Source organism: Lepidochelys kempii, chromosome 1, assembly GCF_965140265.1.
Source record: "Lepidochelys kempii isolate rLepKem1 chromosome 1, rLepKem1.hap2, whole genome shotgun sequence".
NCBI classification, from domain to species: domain Eukaryota; kingdom Metazoa; phylum Chordata; order Testudines; family Cheloniidae; genus Lepidochelys; species Lepidochelys kempii.
The window spans coordinates 264,947,017-264,968,980 of record NC_133256.1 but is presented as its reverse complement, the minus strand read 5'-3'; the positions used below and the strand labels follow the sequence as shown (position 1 = coordinate 264,968,980).

Here is a 21,964-nt window from a genome sequence, read left to right as displayed (position 1 = left end):
AAAGCTTATGCTCAAATAAATTTGTTAGTCTCTAAGGTGGCACAAGTACTCCTTTCCATCTACACAGAGTCCAAGTATTCAGACTGTATGATGGTGGAGCAATTAGTGAGATGAAATCCACCCCTTCAACCCATGCAGCCATGGTGTGGAGTCCTTGCTATTCCAGCCTGTAGGGTGGAATAGCACCCATAGCTCTTCCATGTCTTTTACACTGGGTACTGGATCCACATGAACATGTGACCCCTTTCCTGTCTAACGCAGCCAATTCATTGTGGCTTCTATGCCAGTATAAATGGGCTAGGATAGAGATCTTTCACAGTGCAGAGGGGATGTACAAGCACCCTATGTGGCAATTTCACACACTTTTAGAGAAATTAGAAGGGCCCTGCTCTTGTCTTCCACAATGGAAGTGAATTTCACCCTGTGAGAAGTTTGTTGAAGTCCTCCAAAAGTTACTGATCTGCCGAATATGTACAGATACATTTTCAAAGCCTTCAGTGTAAGTGACTACAGTTCTTCTGTTTATAGAAATACTCAGTCAGGCTATATTATTTTCTTTTGTTAAAGCTTTATTTTATTAAGAACATATGGGCTGAGAATACTTTTCTATTCAGATGTAAGATAGGAGTACAGAGGAAACTGACTTTTTTAGAGTCTTGCTACTGTACGTATTACTTTTTAACTAAATTATTTCATCGGCCTTCTCTTAGAAGCTCATCATAATTTACATAACCCCACAGTACTACAGATTATCTAAAACTAACAGATATTCAACATCAGGCCAAATTTATCCCTCAGATACCCACAAATGGCTCCCACTGAAATAATCAGAAGTTGGACATACAGCTGATAGCAGAATCCAGCCAATAAATACGAACTGCACCATGAGGAGAGAGTCAAATCTGTCTGTCTGGTTACTAGCATTGCTGGTGTTAATGCCAAAGAAAACCACTTACCCATCCCCACATTTTTAAAACCAAAAATCTTGATACACGTTTGCGATAGTAAAACAACACCATAATTTAGAGTCCAATCCTGCAAACATATACTGCTGGCCTATAGTCCACTAACAGGAGTAGTTCCAAGGAATTCCTGGTCCTACAACAGCACTATAATTTGGTTCCCTCCTCCAAAAAAAAAAAAATATCCCACACCCACCACCCTGGAAAGAGGTAATAACTGAGTCAATTGTCAGTTTATTTTTAAATGATATCTTTCATCTAAGTAGGAAAATATTTTGTGCCACCAACTGGTGTAGTAAATAGAACTGCTTGAGTAAACCAAACAGGATTTAGCCCACTATATCCTGTTAGCACACTATTAGATAATACTTTCATGTATTGTATGTAATTATTTTGTTAAATTTGTTTACCTTTCTCCATAAAGCTTTGGCTGTCACTTCCATCACTCTCTAGCAAATGTTCTTCTAACATCATACTATCAATAGAAATGGTATCCAAAGAGACTTGTGATGGACTTCTCTTCATGTTCTTATAAGAAACAGAGAATGCAGGGAGGTTGGACTGGCAGCGTTCCTTAGGCTTTCCACTTTTTAATATAAAGATATTAGGAAATTATTACTTAAAATGAAAGGAATTCTAGAAAAGAAAATCAAAATCCTCCAACACAGGAACAAAATGAAAGAAACATTGGTATGCAATATAAAATAATTCTGTAATCCTTAGGGGGAAAAAATAGAGGTAAACAAAGTAGAGCATTCATTCACCGCAGTCTGTAAATTACATTGTAGACATGTGTCAATTATTTTGACTTTTCACAACTATTTATTCAAGAATATGAAAATACAGTATTCTGTAAACAAATGTTTAGTTAACAGAATGTTCAATTTTTAACCCTAATTTATTGCGGGATTCCGCTGTCACTGCATATCTACAGAATTTATTAATGCTTAAAACGATATCTGTTTTGAACTACTAAATTCTCAGTTCTTTGGCACACGGCCCATCAGGGAAAGCCAATGGCAGGCCAGGATGGTTTGTTTACCTGCAGCATCCGCAGGTTCAGCCGATGGCAGCTCCCACTGGCCGCAGTTCGCCGCTCCAGGCCAGTGTGGGCTGCGGGAAGTGGTGACCAGCACATCCCTCGGCCCACGCCGCTTCCCGCAGCCCCCTTTGGCCTGGAGTGGCGAACTGTGGACAGTGGGAGCTGCCATTGGCAGAACCGCCAGCTGCCGCTTCCTGCAGCTCCCATTGGCCTGGAGCGGCAAACCGTGGCCAGTGGGAGCTGCAATCGACCGAACCTGCGGACGCTGCTGATAAAGAGACTGTCCTGACCCGCCAGCAGCTTTCCCTGGTGGACTATGTGCCAAAGGCTGCCTATAGAGAGGCGGTGTGGCTCCCTGCCACCTCAGAGAGGGACGAGCCCATCCGCGTGCCGGAGTGGGCAGAGCTAGACCCTCAGAGGTCACTGGAGTGCCAGACGCCAGGGAGGCCAGATGCCTCCAGCCTAGCCTGTGACTGGGAAGCCGCAGCAGCCCAAGGACTGGCCTGACCTGCCCTGCGCCCACTACCCGGGGGAGTTGCCAGGCCTGCCCTGCACCCGCTACCCGGAGGACCTATGGTGATGGACGCCCCAGAGGACACCACCTGGACCCAGGTACCACAATAGGGGGAATCAGGAAGTAGCCCGGGGGCAGCCAGCCCTAGTCTGGCTGTAGCACTGCCAGAGCCCATGACAGTGTGTTGCGGCCAGGATCCCCACTGACACAGCAGCAGGTCTTCTGCCACAGCTAGGGCCCTGGGCTGGGATGCAGTGGAGTGGGAGGGCCTGCGTCCCCCCTGCCACCCCGTCTCCCCCTCTTCCAGGTCCTTTGGGGGCCTGGGCTTATTGCTATAGTTTGCTACCGCTCAGCCCCTGTTTGAGGGCCTGAGCACCTGACTCACTGTTGCCCCGCCCTGAGGGCTTACGGTGCTTATTTCAGTTGCCGCAAGGGCCGCCGAGGGAGACTCCCGCAGCCGGACTAATTTCCCCAAACATCAACTGTGTGTAGTGAGCTGATGTGGCTCCCCGCCGCCCCAAAGAAGGCTGAGCCCTCTTTACATGGCCAATCCCTGATCTATGGCAATTATTAATTTTATTTGACTTGCACTATCAACTAACTTTTCCTGGGACATAAAGAGTGACCTCACTAATGAAAATATAAAATCTTTTATACCTTAATGTAGACTGGGTTGCAAGCATTCTAACTGTAGACACTTTTTCTTTGTTGAGTTCAAGCTCTTCAGATTGTAAGGCTGTTTCTGGTTCTAAGTCTGTCACTTTAACAGGAGAGCCTTCAGTTCCATTTTTCTGATCAGTTAACTTATTTGAAAAAATATTTTTGTCATTCTCTTTATCAATGAATAACTCAACAGAATCTTCTCTGTTATTTAAAACATTCACCAAATCCCTAGAATACAAGCTACTTTTGTCACTTAGCGCCACACAAACTTCTTCTGAATCACTCCTACTAAAAAGTCCACTACAGTCATCTTCATGTGTTTTCCCCAAACACGTATCCGATGTATCATCTGAAAACGATATTCCCTTCTGAAAATCCGTATCACTATCTGATTTTAAAAGAAGGGGGTCCATCAAAATGACTTTGTTAACCTCAGTGCTCACGGACTCAGTTACATAATTAATATCCACACTATCAGTCTGTGTTATATCATTAGTTATTAGTTTACTCTCTGATACAAGAGTTTCCTCATTTTCCAAAGGTGAAAGATCTTCTGCCATGAGACTTTCTTCTTCCAAAACTGGAGACTTGCAGGGTTTTGCTTGAGCCACTGGATGGAGCAACAGAGCTATTTCTGCACTTTCAAGTAAGATCCCAATGCAGACATCTGTTTGCTGTGCAGGTTTGCCTGTCACTGCTTCGACATCTTTCCTTAGGTTTTCGAGGAGCAATACAAGGGAGTCATGGAGCAACAATAAGAAATGGAACTGGTAATGATTGATTTGCATGCTCACATGTTTTTGAATATGAATAAGGACATGTACATCTGCATCAGAGGAAGAACTTGCAGACAGAACTCCTGAAGTGCTGTCTGAAGGATGAAGCTTTTGAATGCCATTGGTCAAGGGCTCTGTCTCAGTGCTATAATATTCCCTCAAAAGTTTTTTGCGCTGAAGTCTATTAGCTAGGTCACTAGAGTCACTTCTTGGAATGTTAAAAGGTGTTTGATCATAAGAAAAGAGTTCCTTTTGTGACTGTGCAAATCTCATTGGCTGGCAAACCCAAAGGGAGAGTGGGAATGAATCCACAAAGCTTATTGGTCGGCCTTTCCCACTTTTCATTCCTTCATAATCTATCCAAAATTGGGAAAAATGCAAAGCCCAGACATCAGTGGCAGCAGATGTTTTTAGTGCATATTTATTTAGCTTTGGGGTGATATAACCTTTATAAACGTCATGCATCTTAGTATCTTGTTCATGAGCATGTCTCTGGAAGATTGGGTGTAGAAGATTAAAATTGTCATGAGATTTGGGAAAGTTGGTGAAAGTTCTACTGAAAAATTCACAGTCTTTGAAGTTCTGGAACAAGGCTTCCAGGTCAGAGTGTCTACAGTTTGGCGAGTGCCTTGTGTTTGTAGCAATCATTTCAGAACTCTGAATAGAAATTGCACGTGGCTGATCTTTATGGATTTCAGGTTTCTTTTCCGAGGGAATGATAAACTGCAATAGAAAAATATATTCATCTAGTTACAAAGTAGATTATAAAGGTACACACCATTTTAAAGAAAACAATAGTTATGTGAGGTAAAATAAATGAATGACACGAAAGTTTTGTAGGATATCATGTACACTAATACAGAACAGAAGAGGCCAGGCTCCTGGTTCTGCTTTTCATCTGGGTTCCCCACATTTTGACCAAGGCCACTACACGCAAACCTGTTCATAAGAAAGTTGCCATGAATCTCAATGTCCATGCGATGTCCATGACAGGGCCTCTGGCTTTTAGTTTTTGAAATATGCAGGATGGTTACATTGGGATGAAGTTTCTCATGCTTTAGGTCAGCTCAGAAGTGATTTTGTAGATAGTTTAGTGAAAAATCTGTTCAATTGTTTTAAAGTTAACTGAACATGAAATCTTAACTCTCCTTCCACATGGATACAAAAGGAACTTTCGTAACATGATTGCTCAGTATCGTGAAATGATTAAAATCTCAGCCTTAATGTTGCATTAACAATTTTTTTTGCTATTATAGAAGTAAATTTATTAGAACTCTTAAAACCTTGAAGTATTCCAGTGTGCTAGAATAATCTCAAATTGAACATCTTTACCCTCCAAGTGTTAAAAAGAAAATAATATTTTAGACCCTGATCTTGCATGAGGATCTGCTAACACAGATTCCTGACACCACACATAATCCCAGTGGGATCAATGGGACACTACCCAGGTACAGTAAAAACTTTGTTATCCAGCCTGTTGGGGTAAGGGGGGGGTGCCAGTAAGTGAAAAATTCTGGTTAACTAAGGGGGAAGGAGTTTGGGTGCGGGAGGGGGCTCGAGGTGCCAGATCCGGGCGGCGCTCACCTTGGGCGGCTCCCCGCAAGCAGCGACATGTCCCCTAGGCCAGGGGTTCTCAACCTTTTTCTTTCTGAGGCCCCCCAATATGCTATAAAAACTCCACAGTCCACCTGTGCCACAATAACTGGTTTTCTTCATATAAAAGCCAGGGCCGGCATTACGGATAGCAAGCAGGGCAATTGCCTGGGGCCCCATGCCACAGGGACCTCCACAAAGCTACACTGCTCAGGCTTTGGCTTCAGCCTTGGGTGGTGGGGCTCAGGGCCCTGGACTTCAGCCCCATGCAGTGGGGCTTCAGCTTTCAGCCCTGGGCCCCAGGAAGTCTAATGCTGGCTCTGCTTGGTGGTCCCCCTGAAACCTGCTTGCGGCCCCCCAGGGGGCCCCGGACCCCTGGTTGAGAGCCACTGCCCTTGGCGGAGGCGTGGCTAGGCAGCTGTGTACGCTGCCTCCAACCTGAGCACTGGCTCCTCAGATCCCATTGGCCGGGAACCGCAGCCAATGAGAGCTGCGGTGGTGGTGCCTACAGGCGGAGTCAGCGTGGAGAGTCACTCAGCCACGCTTCTGCCTAGGAGCAGCAGGGACATGTTGCCACTTGCGGGGAGCCGCCCGAGGTGAGCGCTGCACAGATCGGGCACCCCGCACCCCAACCCGCTGCCGCAAGCCCCCTCCCACAACCAAACTCCCTCCCAGAGCCAGTGCCCTGCACCCCCTCCTGCACTCCGAACCCCTCATGGCTGTTCCTCTGCCTAGGAGCAGTAGGGACATGTCACCGCTTCCAGGGAGCCACGTGGAGGCAGATAGGGAACCTGCTAGCCCGGCGCCACCCAGATTATAAATCAAACTTTCAATGAAGATCAGAAATGCTTGTTTATAGAGCTTTCCGGCTGGTAAATGCCAGATAATACAGCTTTTACTGTATACGGATCTTCATGGCTGAATCCATTTGCAATGTTAGGGCTTATGCAATCATCCATTTGAGCACATAAGTAACTTTGTCCTATTATCTTAAATGGAATTACTTATGTGAGTAAAGTTACACATGTAATTAACTGGATGCTGGGTTAGATCCCAAATTTGTAAGTAAGTATTCATTACACCACAAGTATATTTTCATAATCAGTATTTGTGTAACTTACAATATCTATTATGACATATACATATAAAATGCATATTTAGGAAGTTTCATTTAAAGCATCACACTTTCATACTAAGAGCTTGTCTACATGGTGGGGTTATGTGCTTTACAGGAGTGTGATTTCTAAAGTGCACTAAGGTGTGGCACATTAATTGGCCCGGGTAGACCCTGCTAGTGTGCACTAAAGGTTCCCTTGTGCAATTTAATGTAATACTGTTTGAAACAGCAGTATGTTAAAGCGCATTAGCAGGGTCTACACAGACCAATTCAAGTGCAACTCATTAGCATGCTTTAGAAATCACACCGTGGTAAAGCGCATTACCTCCCGATTCGGATAAGCCTTGCAATATCTGTAAAAATGGCAGTTATGGATTCTGTTTTCCCTTTTCTTTGAGTTTTCCTTTCCATTCACAGGGATAAGCTTATTATACAGTGCCATTTATGACAATTTAATTGCATTTTGAAATCTTGTTTGTTTTTCAGCTGAAAGCCAACTAAAATGAATTTCAAAAGCACACAGTCAAACTGATAACTGATCAGATCTTTATATCTCAGGAGTTTATCTCTCTAGTACAAGAATTTCATAAGGCCTCTACAGCTTCATGATGTGGAGGGGAGTTCAGTCTGTAGTATATTACTACAAAAAAGGAAGAATTCTCACTGTGCATAATAAAACTGCTTAACCCGCACTCTCCCCTCGAGATCCACAATGCTAAAGGATCACCGCCAAATAGCTGCAGTTCTACAAAGAGCAGGAAAAAGGAATGATCAGATAGGTGTCAAGACCGCACTCTTATAACATAGACACCCCTCAAAAAGCTGTAGATCTCACAACTAAAAAATTATGGCAAGTAACTACTGTTCTCTGCATATTAGAGGTACAACTGCGCACACAGAGATCTGAACTATAAATGTGTGATCCAGGCATACTTTCCACTCTCAGCAAAGCCAGGATGGCCTGTTGCCAATGAGACTTTTAGCCAAACCCACTGACTACTCTGCATTGAGGGGCTATGTCCAGAAGAGACGATGATCTGCTACATCATGTCCTCTGTTCTGCCTCACGCATCTTTCCTTAGACCTTCATACTCTGTAAGCATATTTTCCTTTTTTCATTACTTGGCTAATAACTCTTTTCAGAGATAAAGAGAATGTATTTTTCTCCAAAAAATCCCCAAATACTCCTTCCATACAGTACCTTTAACATAAGTCCATCCACTCTAACATCAACATGCTCATCAGATTTTGAATTGTCATTTAATTTATACATGGCCATGAACTGATTGAGACTTTGTTTTACATCCAACGCAAACTGATTTAGCCAAAGAATACTTCTTTCATCCAGAGTGAACTGCAGAGCATTCAGTTGCACATAAAGATTCGGACATGGAACTAAGGAAGAGACAAAACAAAATTAGAGCAAACAACAATATTTATTTTAGCTTAATAATGCAGGGCCATATCATCTCCTCTACTTGCTGCCATGGAAGAAATGGAAAACCCACTCCTTTGACCACGGGAAAGGGAGATTGAAGGAGCCTAAGCGTATCACTCCCAACTCTCTCTGATGTCCCAATCACTGCATGTAAAAACTTAAATTAAACTAGAATAAAAAGGAGGTGGGCACCACAGTTGAAGGAAAATGGCAGGACCAAAGAAGATCCTCTGTCCCGAGCATCATCCCCAGGAAGCCTGCTGGGATTTCCTTACACGAGAGAATGCTGAACCCTGTCACATGTTACTAAAATAACTCTAGCAGACCTTTTGTTACATCTTTGGTAGGTCTGCAATAGCTTGATTTCTTTTGAACAGCAGAGGAGTGCAAATGTTCAAAAAATGTATATATAGTAGAATCAGTATTTTATTTCCTGGTAAAAATGTCACGTTTTTGTACTTAAAATATAGTATTTACAAAAATCAATGCTTTAAATGTGTTGCTAGGAGGAAACATCAGTAAAATGGTGAAGTATTATGTTCACAAAAGTAATTTCACAATTAATTCAGTGCAAAAAGCTTTTCACCATTTTTGAATGTCAAACTTGAATCAATATTTCCATTAGATCTCAAGCTACCATTAGGCTTCGCAAAAGGGAAAATAATGCAAGAGATTTATTTTTCAGAACAAAAACCTTACTAGGATAGTCTTTTCCATCTGGATAGTAGTATTCAGTGAATTCAATATGAATAGCTGACATTTCTGGTGGAAGATAAAGTGACTTTTTATTGCAAGAAATCAGAGTTTTAGGGGAAGAACGACATTGGTCTGCTGTAGAGACCTGCAAAAGACAAATGTTCAGTTTTTTCAATATGTAACTATTTTTGTTAGTCATTAAAAATGCTTGATTCCGCCAGTGGTACAAGGGATAGTGCTACCTCACAGATGGGATCTGCAACACACTGAGCACTGGCATGGTAACCCCACTGATGTAGAACCCCAATTGCACCCATCGCAGACAGCAATGCATACATGACTATCATGTAGTAGAGGCAGTTGGCATGCACTCATCTCCAAGGGAATACACAGAGGACAGAAGGGGCATGGTGATGGATGGAGTCAGGGCCTGGCACTATAGTCCCTGTGCATGTGTGTATGGGAAGCAGCAGGCGCATGCAGCAGACAAGGGGATATCCACACAGACAAGAATCAGGCAAGGACCTGCAGCTTCACCAAGAACACCATGGACCAAAATACAGGCAGGTCTGCCAGAGAAGGGGTTTGCCTGAAAGATGGTCAACTCATGGTGTTCCCAGCTCAGCCAGCTGGAGAGGTGACTACAGACAAAATTCCCCTCTCTCTGCACTATTCTGGAGCCATGTGCACTGCAGCTTGTGTGCCATCTCTCCAGGGGCAGGCTTTGGATCACATGCTGCTCTGCAGGGTGCTCAGTACGCTAATGCAGGGTTCTTTGGGCTCAGTGACACCCTGAGATCCACATCGCAGCAGAATCAAGCCCTAGTAGAACAACATCTCTCCACTTGTGCTTTCAACAACATAAATGTTACACAAACTTTACATTAATTGCCTCCAAAGTAAATTATGCAACAATAGAAAAGTGTTACTTTTGGTACATAATTTATCTGGCTCTTCTGATCGCTTAAGATTTCTTTGAGTGTGGATTAATTTAAGAAATGTCTGCCAAACCAAAAATGCTTGCATCCAGTGCTTTTGTATGTCAGCTTCCTACCTTCAAAATAGCTGAAGTTTTGAATATACAATCCTGGTTGGTTTCTTTTTTATTAATTTTGCATAAGTATAGTTGGAAATTATACTCAAGTAAAATTGTATAAACCTCTCTCACCCACTTAAAATATCTTAAATTTCATACGTCTGTATTAATACCTATAATCATTATAAATAATATGATGGCAAAATATAATTTCACAAATACAAAACTTAACTTTCACAAATACATCAACTTAAAATAAGTAGCTTCCTAGCTGTCCTACAAAAACTGTGAAGTAATAATAGAGAGAGGGCAAAAGGAGAGAGTAAAGCAACTGAAAAGAAGCAAATTAAATTTAAAACTTCTATCAAACTAAGAAACAAACATTTCATATAATAATTATGCCATTACTGAAGTGTATAAAAAAATTTCAAATCCAAATGTGAGATTCTGGTAGCAACCACCACTCTAACAGGGAGACTAGGGCAGGCACAGCACCAAAGGCCTGGGAAGGGGCAAGGTTAGGGTGGCTGGAAGATGCATTGACGGCGCACACATCTCAGGCATCCTCTGCTGGCAGGGTTACTATGGGACTTCAGCTGAAATGTAAAGCTGCCTTTCCAAGCAGAGCACCGCCCCAATATCATTGCCATTGTCGCCTGGAGATAAGTACTCCTCTGGTGCAGCTGCCCCCTTGCTATGCCTGTGAGAGTGAATCTGGACCTGAGAGAGTAATTAAAACAACAGCAAATAACAAAAAGAATGAATGTCAAAAAGTCCATTAAAAAATATCATTGGAAGTAAAATATTAATAATGCTATGTTAAATCAGTTTAAACATGACACTGAAATAAATAAATTCAGCATATATTTAAACAGGGAATATGAACCCCTAAAAATGAGAAATCTAAAACTACATGCTAAACCAGTAAATCCCTGGAGTACTCCACATGACACAATGAAAGGGTAAGATTCTAAACTACAGCATCTACAGGTGATGTCATTATACGACAGCGATCCCTCACAGATCCAAAGTCTTACTCTCATTAAATCAATGACAAAAATTCCATTGATATTAATTTTTTAATATCAAACAAGAGCAAGCCATAAAAGTCTAGTCCAATAAGCGATACAGTCAATGGAAAGAGTCCTATTGACATCAATGGACTTTGGATCAGGCCCATAAAAATTATGCTAATATATCAGAGGTAAAGCAGTTAAGGGACAAAGCGACCCCAAATTCACCAACTAGGGGGAAAAAAACATACCTGGTATATATTGAAATCTGCAACTCTAACAACAACAGGACTGGACATGAGTTTATCCTTTGGTTGTTGGGGAGATACAGAAGCAGCCCTAGAAGTTCCTTTAGGTATCTGTTGGTCCTTGCCTGTAGGAAATAAGAATGGCAAAGTCATTTAAAAGAACAACCTCATTTAGGATACACTGCTGCCTCCAGTGAATATTAAATGTAAGCAATAAAATTTGTGAATAGAGACGAAGTACCTGTTTGTATGTTTGGAGGAGAACCATGAGGTGGGGATTTAGTAGGAGAATCTATATTATGATCCTTCACAGCCTGCTTAAGCAATTCAACATTGCTTTTGAACTCATCTAATAATTCTTGGGCCCATCCACTTCTGGTTTTGGTGGCATCACTATAATGCATCCAGTGACTGCAGTTGTCTCCTATAAGAGAGAAACATATGTGGCCCAAAACTAATACAAAAATTTCCATTTGAAATATATTTCTAACGATTGAAAAATTTTTTTTTAACTTTTCAGATTTTCTTCAAAATGTAATCGCACTAAATCTTGTGACTATTCAGTAATGTAAATGGCAAGTAATAGCACTGACAAACTCCTCACAGACCTCAAGAATATAATTGCTCCCTGGCTTGAGCAGTTAGGCAATATTCAGGGCCTTGCTAGATTGTATCCATTAAGAGAAGAGATTGATAATATGAGTAAGGAATTTTTTTAGTGCCATCTACAAAGAATGTACTCAAAGTGCTGTTTCCTTGATCACAGTAGAAAGCAGTTTCCTTGATCACAATTTCCAGCTAAGTTCCCTCTAATCTGTGCGGCCGCCCAAAAGGCTATCAAGTGCCGCACACTTCAGGTGTCCTCGCCGCGCTGCTCCTGTCCTCTTCTCCTAGGAGCCTCCTGTGCTGGGGGGGGGGGGGGGGGGATTATGATGTGCTGAAGTCAGGGTGTCCCCCTCCCCTGTACCCCATCTCCACAGAGCGGCAGGGGGGATATGACAGGGCTCAGGATGTAGGGAGCTTGCTGGCAGCTGTTGCTGTGTCTGAACAAACAGGCTTCAGACTGCTGAGTGCCGATCTACTTAAAAAGGCAGCATACTTAAAGGGGCAGCGTGTGTCTCTCTCAGTGACACACACAAAAGAAGTGTGTCCCTCTCTCTCTCTCTCTCTCACACACACAGTCTTTCACACTCACCTCCCAACACATACTTGTATTATTGCTGTATTATTGTAGTATTGTATTGTATTGTAGTATTATTATAATAGTATTGTATTGCTTGTATTATTGTAGTATTGTTGTTACTTGATACTTCTTTCAAAGTATCTTGATTTAGTTTTTTGACTGGTTTATGCATTTCATAATTTTTATTGCTCTCTTTTATTTTTCTCTTACGAAATAATTGTTATTTCTCTCTTAATTTAATTCTTTGAGTAGTGAGTTCTACAATGCCTAACTGGTTGGAGTAATTATTCCTATGGTAACTTTTTAAAATACATATTATATCTAGGTTTTTTGTTTCTTCTGGTGGCACACATCTACACATTACCTCGATATGGTGCACATTCCACACATGGATGGAAAAAAATTAGAGGGAACACTGATTTCCAGCCTGCCTTTCCAGCAATTCCTGTGCCCCAAGGAGCACTGTCACTGCTCCCTCTCAGCGACATGTTCACAACTGCTCCTCTTGTTGTCAGTTTACCCTCTCGTGGCTTTTTCTGGTCCTTTTCTACCACTGACACACAACTGCAACCAACCAATTGCCCCAACTTCTGGCTTAGCTTCTGCTCAGGCCTTGCCATATTGGTCAATGTCTTGGCTTCTACTGTTCCAGCTGTCACTACACAAAGGGGCATTTAATTCCTCTTTCATCTAGCCTGAACGAATGATACTTACTGTACCCATTTAACCAGGTCTGTGACTGATGGCAGCCATTAACACCTTCCAACACAACAATATCAATTCTTATCCAGCAACTTATATTAAAACAGAAATTTAGGGTAACTGTAGCTCAGACAGAATTTCTCAATTTCTTCTCCTCCAAGACAAACAATAGAAATACACTGCTTGCCTTGGTCATGTAAGAAGGTCCACTATATCAAATTGTAGCTAATCCCAAATTTAAAGGTATCTTTTGGCCAAAATTTAGTAATGGACACTAAAGAAAAAAATGATCTTTTAATGTTTAGATTTCTGGAAAAATCTATTAGCCAAAAATGATTGGCAACAAATCCTAGTCTGGAATTTACTACTAGCAATTCAAGCTTCAATTTTGGTGCCAATCAATCAATTCTTCCATGACTTAATATGACGGCTGCATGGCAAGCTCATTGCATTTCCATAGTAGCACACTAACAAAAGTAAGTGCACTAAAGAAATTCTGCGGAATCTCTGTACCACACTTGTAGAATCAAGTGCGGAATCAACAACAAAAAAAAGTTTGGGAACTGCTCGTCTAGTAGATTGTACCTTGCTCTCCCTTAAATTTCAAATTAATACATTCAAATCCTGAGGTCCTCTTTCTTCACATGAAATGGTTTACAATGTTCCAACACAACTGTATTTATGTCCAAAGTATTTTGTTAACTAAAGAGTTATGCTTGAAATAGCTAGTGTATAAAATCTTGGTTCAGTTCTCAGTATTTTTATTCCACATGTAATGGATATGAATGTACTGAACTGACCTTAAAAGTATATATTTCAAATACTTGTATGTAGAAATATTATTGCCCACGTCTTCTGTACATTTGACTAATTTTTATCTTTAAAACCAAAATACAATTAATAAATATACTAATAAATATTAATTCACATACCTGCTTTGTGAAAAGGGTAGTAGTCCACAGTTAAATGGCTAAAGGAAATCTGCATAGCTCCTCCTGTAATACTTCTGTTTGATTCTGTAAAAGAAAGCAATATTTAGCAATGTAGATGCCTGACCTACATCAGTAAATTTTCACTTTTTCATTACAGTGAATCACCACGGTGAAAAGTATTGGATCAAAAAGTGAGGTATCACAAAAATAACTTTGCATTAGTGTATCCTGGCCTAAATGGCCAGGATGGGCTCCCAATGCCTAAGATAAGGCCCATAAATTTGTAACTGGTAAATCTGGTGCTACTATCAAGGCAATACTTTTGAAAAATCCTGGTTCTTTAATTACTATTAATCTCTTCTATGTCCATTAAATATAAAGCAGCCTGCTATACAATAGAAAAAAATGACCTTGTGGCTGTTTGAATGTACATTTGTATATAAAAGTTTTATTCTGGTCATTTAAGAGAGACTATACAAACATTAATAGACTTCTCAATCTCTCTTCTAATTTACAATAAGTTTGAGGATATTAAAACAATTTTGGAAAAGGAAATTTTTGTTACCTTTTTCTTTAGAGTGAATATCATCACAAATATGCAGGTCCAAATGAGAAATTACTAAGTGATGAGAAGTTTCCTTAACATCAAAATCACTGAACAGTTTTACAATTGCATCATTTTGATCAGGTGCTGCTGAAGCCTGGTGTGCTTTCACTTGCTGAGGGGTTGGTACAGGGGTGGAACTCTGAAAAAATTAAGTCACATAACTTTAGAGAAACTTTTCCTTAAAGCATGAACTTCAAACATTTTAACACTGAAATGTAAAAACAATTCTAGGGGGAGATTTTCACAGGCACAAGTAGCAGTTAGGTTCCCAACTCCCTCTGAAAGTCAATGGGAGATAGATGCCCAACTGTTATATGTGCCTTGGAAAATCTCACCCCTAATTACTGCACTTCCTGCAAGTACTCAACGCCGGCAACTTCATTTAATCAGCCTTCATAGTAACATCTTTTCATGTCTTTTTTCTTATCACGTCTACCACTTATCAGTGCTACTTATGCTTGAGAGCTTGCTCCCTTGAGCAAGTACATCTACTACTACTTGATTTTGCAGTCACATCTGATCGGCCAAATCTTACTCTGTTTGGGAAGGTCCCCCAGCTCAGCAGGATTTCTGCTATATGATGTTGAGAGAGGGTGATAAATGATTTATACAGCTGGTGTACAGAGAGTGTTCCCCAACTCATCCCTGTGCCAGCCTGCTACATTTCCGTGCAGTAAGGTTGCATGGAAGAGTGTGAAAGTGGATTTGTCAGTATGCAGATTCACTGGTCATTATTATTCACTGAGGGACACTCTGAGTACTTCAACCTCAGACCACAGTAGTGGTGTTAGGGAAGTATCTGTGCTTCTTCATGGACAGCAAAAGGAGGAAAAAAGATTCCAAAGCCCAGCTAGCCTGTCTTGCTATGTATTTTAGAGGATGTGGAGGTTTTCAGCATAATACGATATTCTATTTGTGACATCATTATCACTTCCACGGTAACAGATTATGATATCAAATATAGACTTATGATTTCACTCCAAGTTCAAACAAGAGAGGCTAGGTTGTTAGAGGAAAAGCTTGTATTAAAACATAATTTTTCAGTAACACTAAAGGGAAATACCAGTGTGTACCAGTACTTCTAAATTTTGTGTAAGTATCCTCCCTCTCGCTCAAAATTTGCTCTAGTGTGTAAGTCTCTCTTTAAACATATTTTGGAATTCAAAAGCAGAAAATGGTTCCCATTGTAAATGCAACACTATACACCACATTTAGTCAACTGTTGAAATAAATACAGATGTTTAAATATTCCATATATATGATTTAATAAATAGAATTTACTTCCTTGTCATGATACTCAGAATTGACCGATCTTACGATAACTTTTAGTATGATTTAAGATGCAAAATCTGACCCTCTTGATCAAAAATGAATAACCTAAGAGCTCTCCAAAATAAATTAAACCAACTAATTGTTTATTATGCTGTTTTAGAGTACCTGTATTTACTAAAAACTTTACTATGACAACCAATTAGCTTACCTGTGTGGGTTCAGAAGCCAAACTTTTTCTTTGTTCAGTTGATTTCTCTATTGCTTCACTAAGAGATTTGGCATATTGTACCATAGCTTTCAACTGGGAATCAGTTAAAACCCATAGCAAATCATCTAGTATTAGAACCAGTTTTGATGCCACTACATTGCAATCCTTTAACTGTTAAATAAATGAAAATGAATTTTAAAAATTTAAATGGGAATATTGCATTTGATGTAAGAAATGGGTATTTGAAAAGAAATAAGTTAAAATGCAAAGGACGTGGTACACAAGAAATGTGACACTTTTTCCATAAGATTACATTAATATTTCTTTTTAAGTGTGATTTGCCTACTAAGTAAAAATGACTGTAAAATAGTATTATGAAGTTCTATGTTTGTCTCTCAAGGATTTTCATATCAAATGTGCTCAATTTACAAATAAAAAGATGCTGTTTTCTAAGTGCTAACCCTGCAAACTCAACCTAAACCCTGAGAAGTAAAGCTGAATTCTTTCCTCATTACACATCATCACAAATAAAGGCAATACAGGCCAAATTAGACCATTAGCTAAACCTATATAACCCCATGGTCTTCACATTTTGCCTGCTCTATTTCTTGTCCGTTGCATAGGTCTAACTACTGTAATCACAACTTGGTAAACTATTCTATTTATGATGATGCTTCCTCAGAAAATAAAATGAAATATCTTAAATTTACAGAGTGCCACATTTTATGTAGTCCAAGTGCAGAATCTCTGTTGTGTGCTTATCTATACAAAGTGCTTTGTAAAAATAAATGTCAAATACAAAAACAAATGAAAGAATTTATAAATATATCACAGATTCACAAGTTTTCAAATTTACCCTTCTTTTAAGTGTAACCCTGATTTTTGACTGGTTTGTAATCAGTCGAACTGGAGCACTCATGATTTCATGCTGAGAACTCTGGATTGCATCCGCTTCTATTCTGATCATTTGCCAGTTGATCTCTTTAAAAGTTAATACCTAAAACAAAACAAAGCCTGTTAATTTAATATGCCAATTTATTTGCCATTAAGAATAAGCAAGTTTTATGGAGTTTTAGTAGCAGCAGAAAAGGCATGTTCCATTTGCATACTCCAACTAAAACTGTTGGTAATTAAAGCTCTGACCCTTCAACTGACTCTGCACCGGTACTCCCTTGCACCCACCAACACAGTCACTTCTAAGATCAGGGATTTTTTTATATTTTTCATAGTGAATTTAATTATAAAGTCTGTTAATTCACTTCGATTGCATTTAGTTTTTTTTAAAAGGTCTTATGCTGGTTTCTTCTGTGGATTGGACTCCTCAAATAGCCTCAAAATGTTCAATTCTAGTGCTGTTGGTTAGTTCGGGGAAGCGGAGAGGTTTGATGGCAGACTTTTTTTTAATTAAAGAGAATTACTACAAACATTATGGATCCCACTGAGCGTATAACTCTGAGTTGATGAGGGATACAACAGGCAAGGAGTCAGCTGAAGATGCAGAAAACTAATCCTACCTTCTTTAAGACCACATAGAGCAAATGGAATAGACAGGCATTTTCATTGCTTAAATACAAGTAATTTTGTTCAGCAAAATTCCCCATAAGCATAAGGGATTTAAATGTAAAAGTGCTGTTGTCATACTGAGAGACTTAGGAATGACACATTCAAAACCTATTCAGGGTTATGAACCTCTTAATCCTAGACTAAAAATTAGGTAGTCTACAAACTAGGATTATAAAATAGTGTACATGTGTATATACACAACAAAAGCCATGTACTAAAGAATTCCTCAGCTCAACATACATTTTAAGCAAACAACGTGGATTTCAAAAATCCACAGTTATAGATACAAACTCTAATTAACAGGTCATTAATTTACATATAATCTACAAGAGGTACACTGGGTTAAGAGTAAAAAGGGGGAGTTAAGATTTGTCTGGATGACTAATTTTGATCTTCTCAGATAACATTTGTTGGGTTTTTAAGATCATTACTATGTTCACTTTGGGTTTCTGCCCTTACGTAAATGATAGACATCAGTCACTTTAACTCTGGCTGAAAGTTTTTTGGCTGGGAGTAACCAATTCTAAATAAAACAATAAGGTCAAAGTTCAAAATATGAAGTCCACCTGACTTATAACCAAACATATGTTAGAGAAAATCATTTTTCAATATAAACGTGCTACTCTTAGTCTAACTTTGAGCTCAATTGCACATTATTATTTTGCGTACTGGGCAGAAAACAAAAGAAGGGTATCCATTAATCTAGTACTTTTATAATTTTTAAAAATTAAAATACCTTGCTACTTGCACTATGGAATGGTTTAATTTGACTATTAAGAGTACAGTATACTAGTAAATTCCAACAAAGAAATAACTTGGTTAGAAATGAGTTAAGGTTGCTTAAGGAGAACATTCACCCACGCAAATCCTTAAAAGCAAGGAAATGTCCAAGTAAGAGATCTTTCTTTAGTACACCCCCACATCTCATATTCACTACCTTCACTGACAGATTCCACTCTTCTATAAACAACCCTCCAGGCTGCTCTAGTTTACAATTGTTGCCCACAGCCCTGGGGGCAACTGGGAACAGCTGAAACTAGCTGGAGTGCACAAGTCCTCCAGACACACCCAGGGCACATTCCTTTGATTGTTTAAAATCATAAAGTCACAATTTAATTACCTTCCTTACTATAAAGTTGACAAAAGCAAATAGCAAAAAGTATTCTTTACCTCTCCATGCTGAGATTCTTGTATTCGAGTAAATCTTAGATCACCATGTTCCCAGGTTGCATTTACACTATATATTCTCAACTGGGAAAGTTCAAATGAAGCATTAAAAGCTTTCGCTCCAATCCGGATTATAATGGAGTTCACAGAAACAGAAATTCCTTCTACCACTTTTTCAGCAAAGCCATATTCACTGGAAAGTGAAATGCCAAGATTTAAATTACAGATCTAATGTTAGTGCATAAAGTGATACTTATTAAGCAATAAGACATGAAACACACCATACCATACAAACTTGTAGTGCACCCCATCCCATTCATAAATTTTCATTAAATATATTTAACTGAAAAATTTGTAATAAAGTATAATCTCTATTGTATGTTCCTAATTTAAAATTAACGACTAAACAATTTTTCATGCAGTTGAACTTCAATCAAGCGTAACACATGCAAGTTTCCATTTTAAATGTTACAGTAGTCTTCAGCATTATTCACCAACCTAGCATCTACTTATGTATATTTAAGGAAAAATTAATGTCAAATGAATTAACATTATTAATAACACCACAATAGCATATTAGCCTTGCTAATATTTATCTGTACAACAAAGCTTATTAAAGCTATAATTACTTTTAAATTTTATGCCTTTTTGTGTGAGGTGAGGATGGGAAGGCATAATATAGGCAAACTGTGCTTTAAAAAAAATAAAATAAAATAAAAAGATATCCAAAAATGGTTAAGTGCATATACTCAAGCAGCTGAATTTCAAGATTAAAGGGACATTTTGGTTAAAACTTGTTTTTAAAGGAAATTTTCTTATTTGTGTTATGAATAATGCCTTGCATTACTAAAAGTTAAAGAATTTTAAAAATCCAATTTACTTTTCACCATTTTTCCTTTTAAATACAAAAGCTTTCAGTCAGCTTAGACAGTTGAAGTAGTTTGCAGCCTTTTATTCTTTTACAGTGCTCTAAATAGTAAATAGAACCTATAAGGGTTATTAATGTAGGTCCCAGCCCTGCAACCAGACTGATGCAGGCAAATCCTGTGTCAAGGTGAGCCAGCTCTCTAAGGATATGTCTAATGCTTCTGGGAGCGAGCCTCCCAACCCAGGTCCACAGACTTGTGTTAGCACCCTAAGGTGAGTTCCGTTCAAACAAGTCTGCCAACCCAGGCTGGGAGGCCCACTCTTAGGTGCAGTGTAGCCATACCCTAAAGGGGTTGACATAAGCAGATCCAATTAAATGACTGGGACCACAATTATACCTATATATACAGTAAAAGCTTTGTTATCCAGCATGTTGGGAGAATGGGGGGTGCCAGTAAGTAAAACATTCTGGTTAACTAAGAGGGATGGAGTCGGGTGTGGGAGGGGGCTCAGGGCTGGGGTAAGGGAGGGGGTGTGGGCTCTGGGAGGGAGTTTGGGTGTAGGAGGGGGCTCAGAGTGCCAGATCCGTGCAGTGGTCACGTGGGGCAGCTCCCCGCAAGTGGCGACATGTCCCTGCTGCTCCTAAGTGGAGCTGCAGCTAGGAGGCTCTGCATCCTGCCTCCGCCCCTGCAGCTCTCATTGCCCGCAGTTCCCAACCAATGGGAGCTGTGGAGCTTGCCACTTGGGTCATCAAAAGCCACTGCAATAGCTTGAATGAAGCCACAAATTGTCCCTGGAGTGGAGATGCCCGAGCCAGGGCCTCCCCAGTAAGAAAGCTGATAACCCCACTCAGTCATGGTCAGTAGTGTAGGACTACAGGCATAGCAGAAATAGGAACTGACACTGATTTAGGAACCCACAAAATTTGTTGCAATCATCTTTAAACTTGTCATGCAGGGGAACGGTCAAGTGGGGAGCAGAGGTAAGAGCTGAAGGCTCCAAGGCTTGAGCTGCAGGACTGCATTCTATGCCTGAAGGGCAGCAACTTGGGCTTGCAATGTCTATAGGGCTCCCACTATCTCCACCATACAGATATTGACCTTTGAAGAATCCACACACATTGTATAAGACAGGGGTGGGCAAACTACGGCCCGGGGGCCACATACAGCCCTTCAGACATTTTAATCCGGCCCTTGAGATCCTGCCGGGGCGCAAGCTTGCCCCACTCTGGCTCTCCAGTTGGGGAGCGGGGTCGGGGGCTTGCCCCGCTCCGCACATACTGTGGCTCCGTGCAGCTCCCAGAAGCAGTGGCATGTCCCCGCTCCAGCTCCTACATGTAGGGGCAGCCAAGGGGCTCGGCACACTGCCCCCGCCCCAAGCGTGGCCCTGGCAGCTCCCATTGGCTGGGAACCACGGCCAATGGAAGTTGCAGGGGTGGCACCTGCGGACGGGGCAGCATGCAGAGCTGCCTAGCTGCGCTTCCACGTAGGAGCTGGAGGGGAGACATGCCGCTGCTTCTGGGAGCTGCTTGAGGTAAGCACCACCCGGAGCCTGCACCCCAACCCCCATCCCACGCCCCACCCCCCTGCCCCAGCCCTGACCCCCCTCCTGCCCTCCAAACCCCTTCGTCCCAGCCTGGAGCACCCTCTTGCACCCCAAACCCTTATACCCAGCCCCACCCCAGAGCCTGCACCCCAAGCCACAGCCCTCATCCCCCCCCCGCACCCCAACCCCCTGCCCCAGCTCAGACCCCCACTCACACATTAAACTCCTCATTTCTGCACCCACCTCAAAGCCCACACCCCCAGCCGGAGCCCTCACCCCCTCCTGCACCCCAACCCCCAATTTCATGAGCATTCATGGCCAGCCATACAATTTCCATACCCACATGTGGCCCTCAGGCCAAAAAGTTTGCCCACCCCTGGTATAAACTCTAGTTCTCTTATTGTATGTGTTGGGGCTGCGCAAACCGTCAGTAACCAGGACATGGGTGGTCATGCCTAGTGGTTAGAGCAGGCATTGGGCCAAGTGGTTCCCGCAGGCATCGGTAGCCAGGAATCATAGTCCAGGGTCAGAGCTGGAGTTAGCAGCTCAGGATCAGAAGCAGAGTCAAACCTGAAGTCACAGGTCAGGATTGGAGCCGAAGATCAGTACCAGGTTACCTGGAATGAGGCAGGGCTGGGTCCAAGGCAGGATCAGCACTGTGAACAAGGCAGGAGCAGGAACTATCTCAGCCATGGGCGAATGCTTTGAGCAGCTGCTGAACTGCGGCTGCTGTTGGACTTAAGAGCTGGTCTGCTGACTCTTCCAACCAATCAGGTAGTGTAGCCAGTTAGGCAGCCTACTATAGCCCAGCAGCTTTCAT

General features: G+C 41.1%; 1 protein-coding gene across 6 annotated transcripts in view; it reads right to left on the bottom strand.

The window, feature by feature from the left end:
- BLTP3B (bridge-like lipid transfer protein family member 3B) overlaps positions 1–21,964 on the bottom strand; it is an 81,834-nt gene that overhangs the window by 15,692 nt on the left and 44,178 nt on the right. For 5 of the 6 annotated variants that reach the window (XR_012156694.1, XR_012156695.1, XM_073327420.1 and 2 more), the window contains 11 exons: positions 18,736–18,925; positions 16,859–16,999; positions 16,003–16,173; positions 14,481–14,661; positions 13,916–13,999; positions 11,340–11,522; positions 11,102–11,223; positions 8,805–8,946; positions 7,869–8,062; positions 3,176–4,680; positions 1,373–1,548 (listed from right to left, as the gene is read on the bottom strand). Coding sequence is in view for 4 of the 6 variants with exons in the window: in XM_073327420.1 (XP_073183521.1) it covers positions 1,373–1,548; positions 3,176–4,680; positions 7,869–8,062; positions 8,805–8,946; positions 11,102–11,223; positions 11,340–11,522; positions 13,916–13,999; positions 14,481–14,661; positions 16,003–16,173; positions 16,859–16,999; positions 18,736–18,925 (3,089 nt within the window). In the remaining 2 variants the exon portion in view is untranslated. The remainder of the gene's footprint in view (positions 1–1,372; positions 1,549–3,175; positions 4,681–7,868; positions 8,063–8,804; positions 8,947–11,101; positions 11,224–11,339; positions 11,523–13,915; positions 14,000–14,480; positions 14,662–16,002; positions 16,174–16,858; positions 17,000–18,735; positions 18,926–21,964) is intronic. The other variant, XM_073327422.1, reaches the window with a different exon arrangement.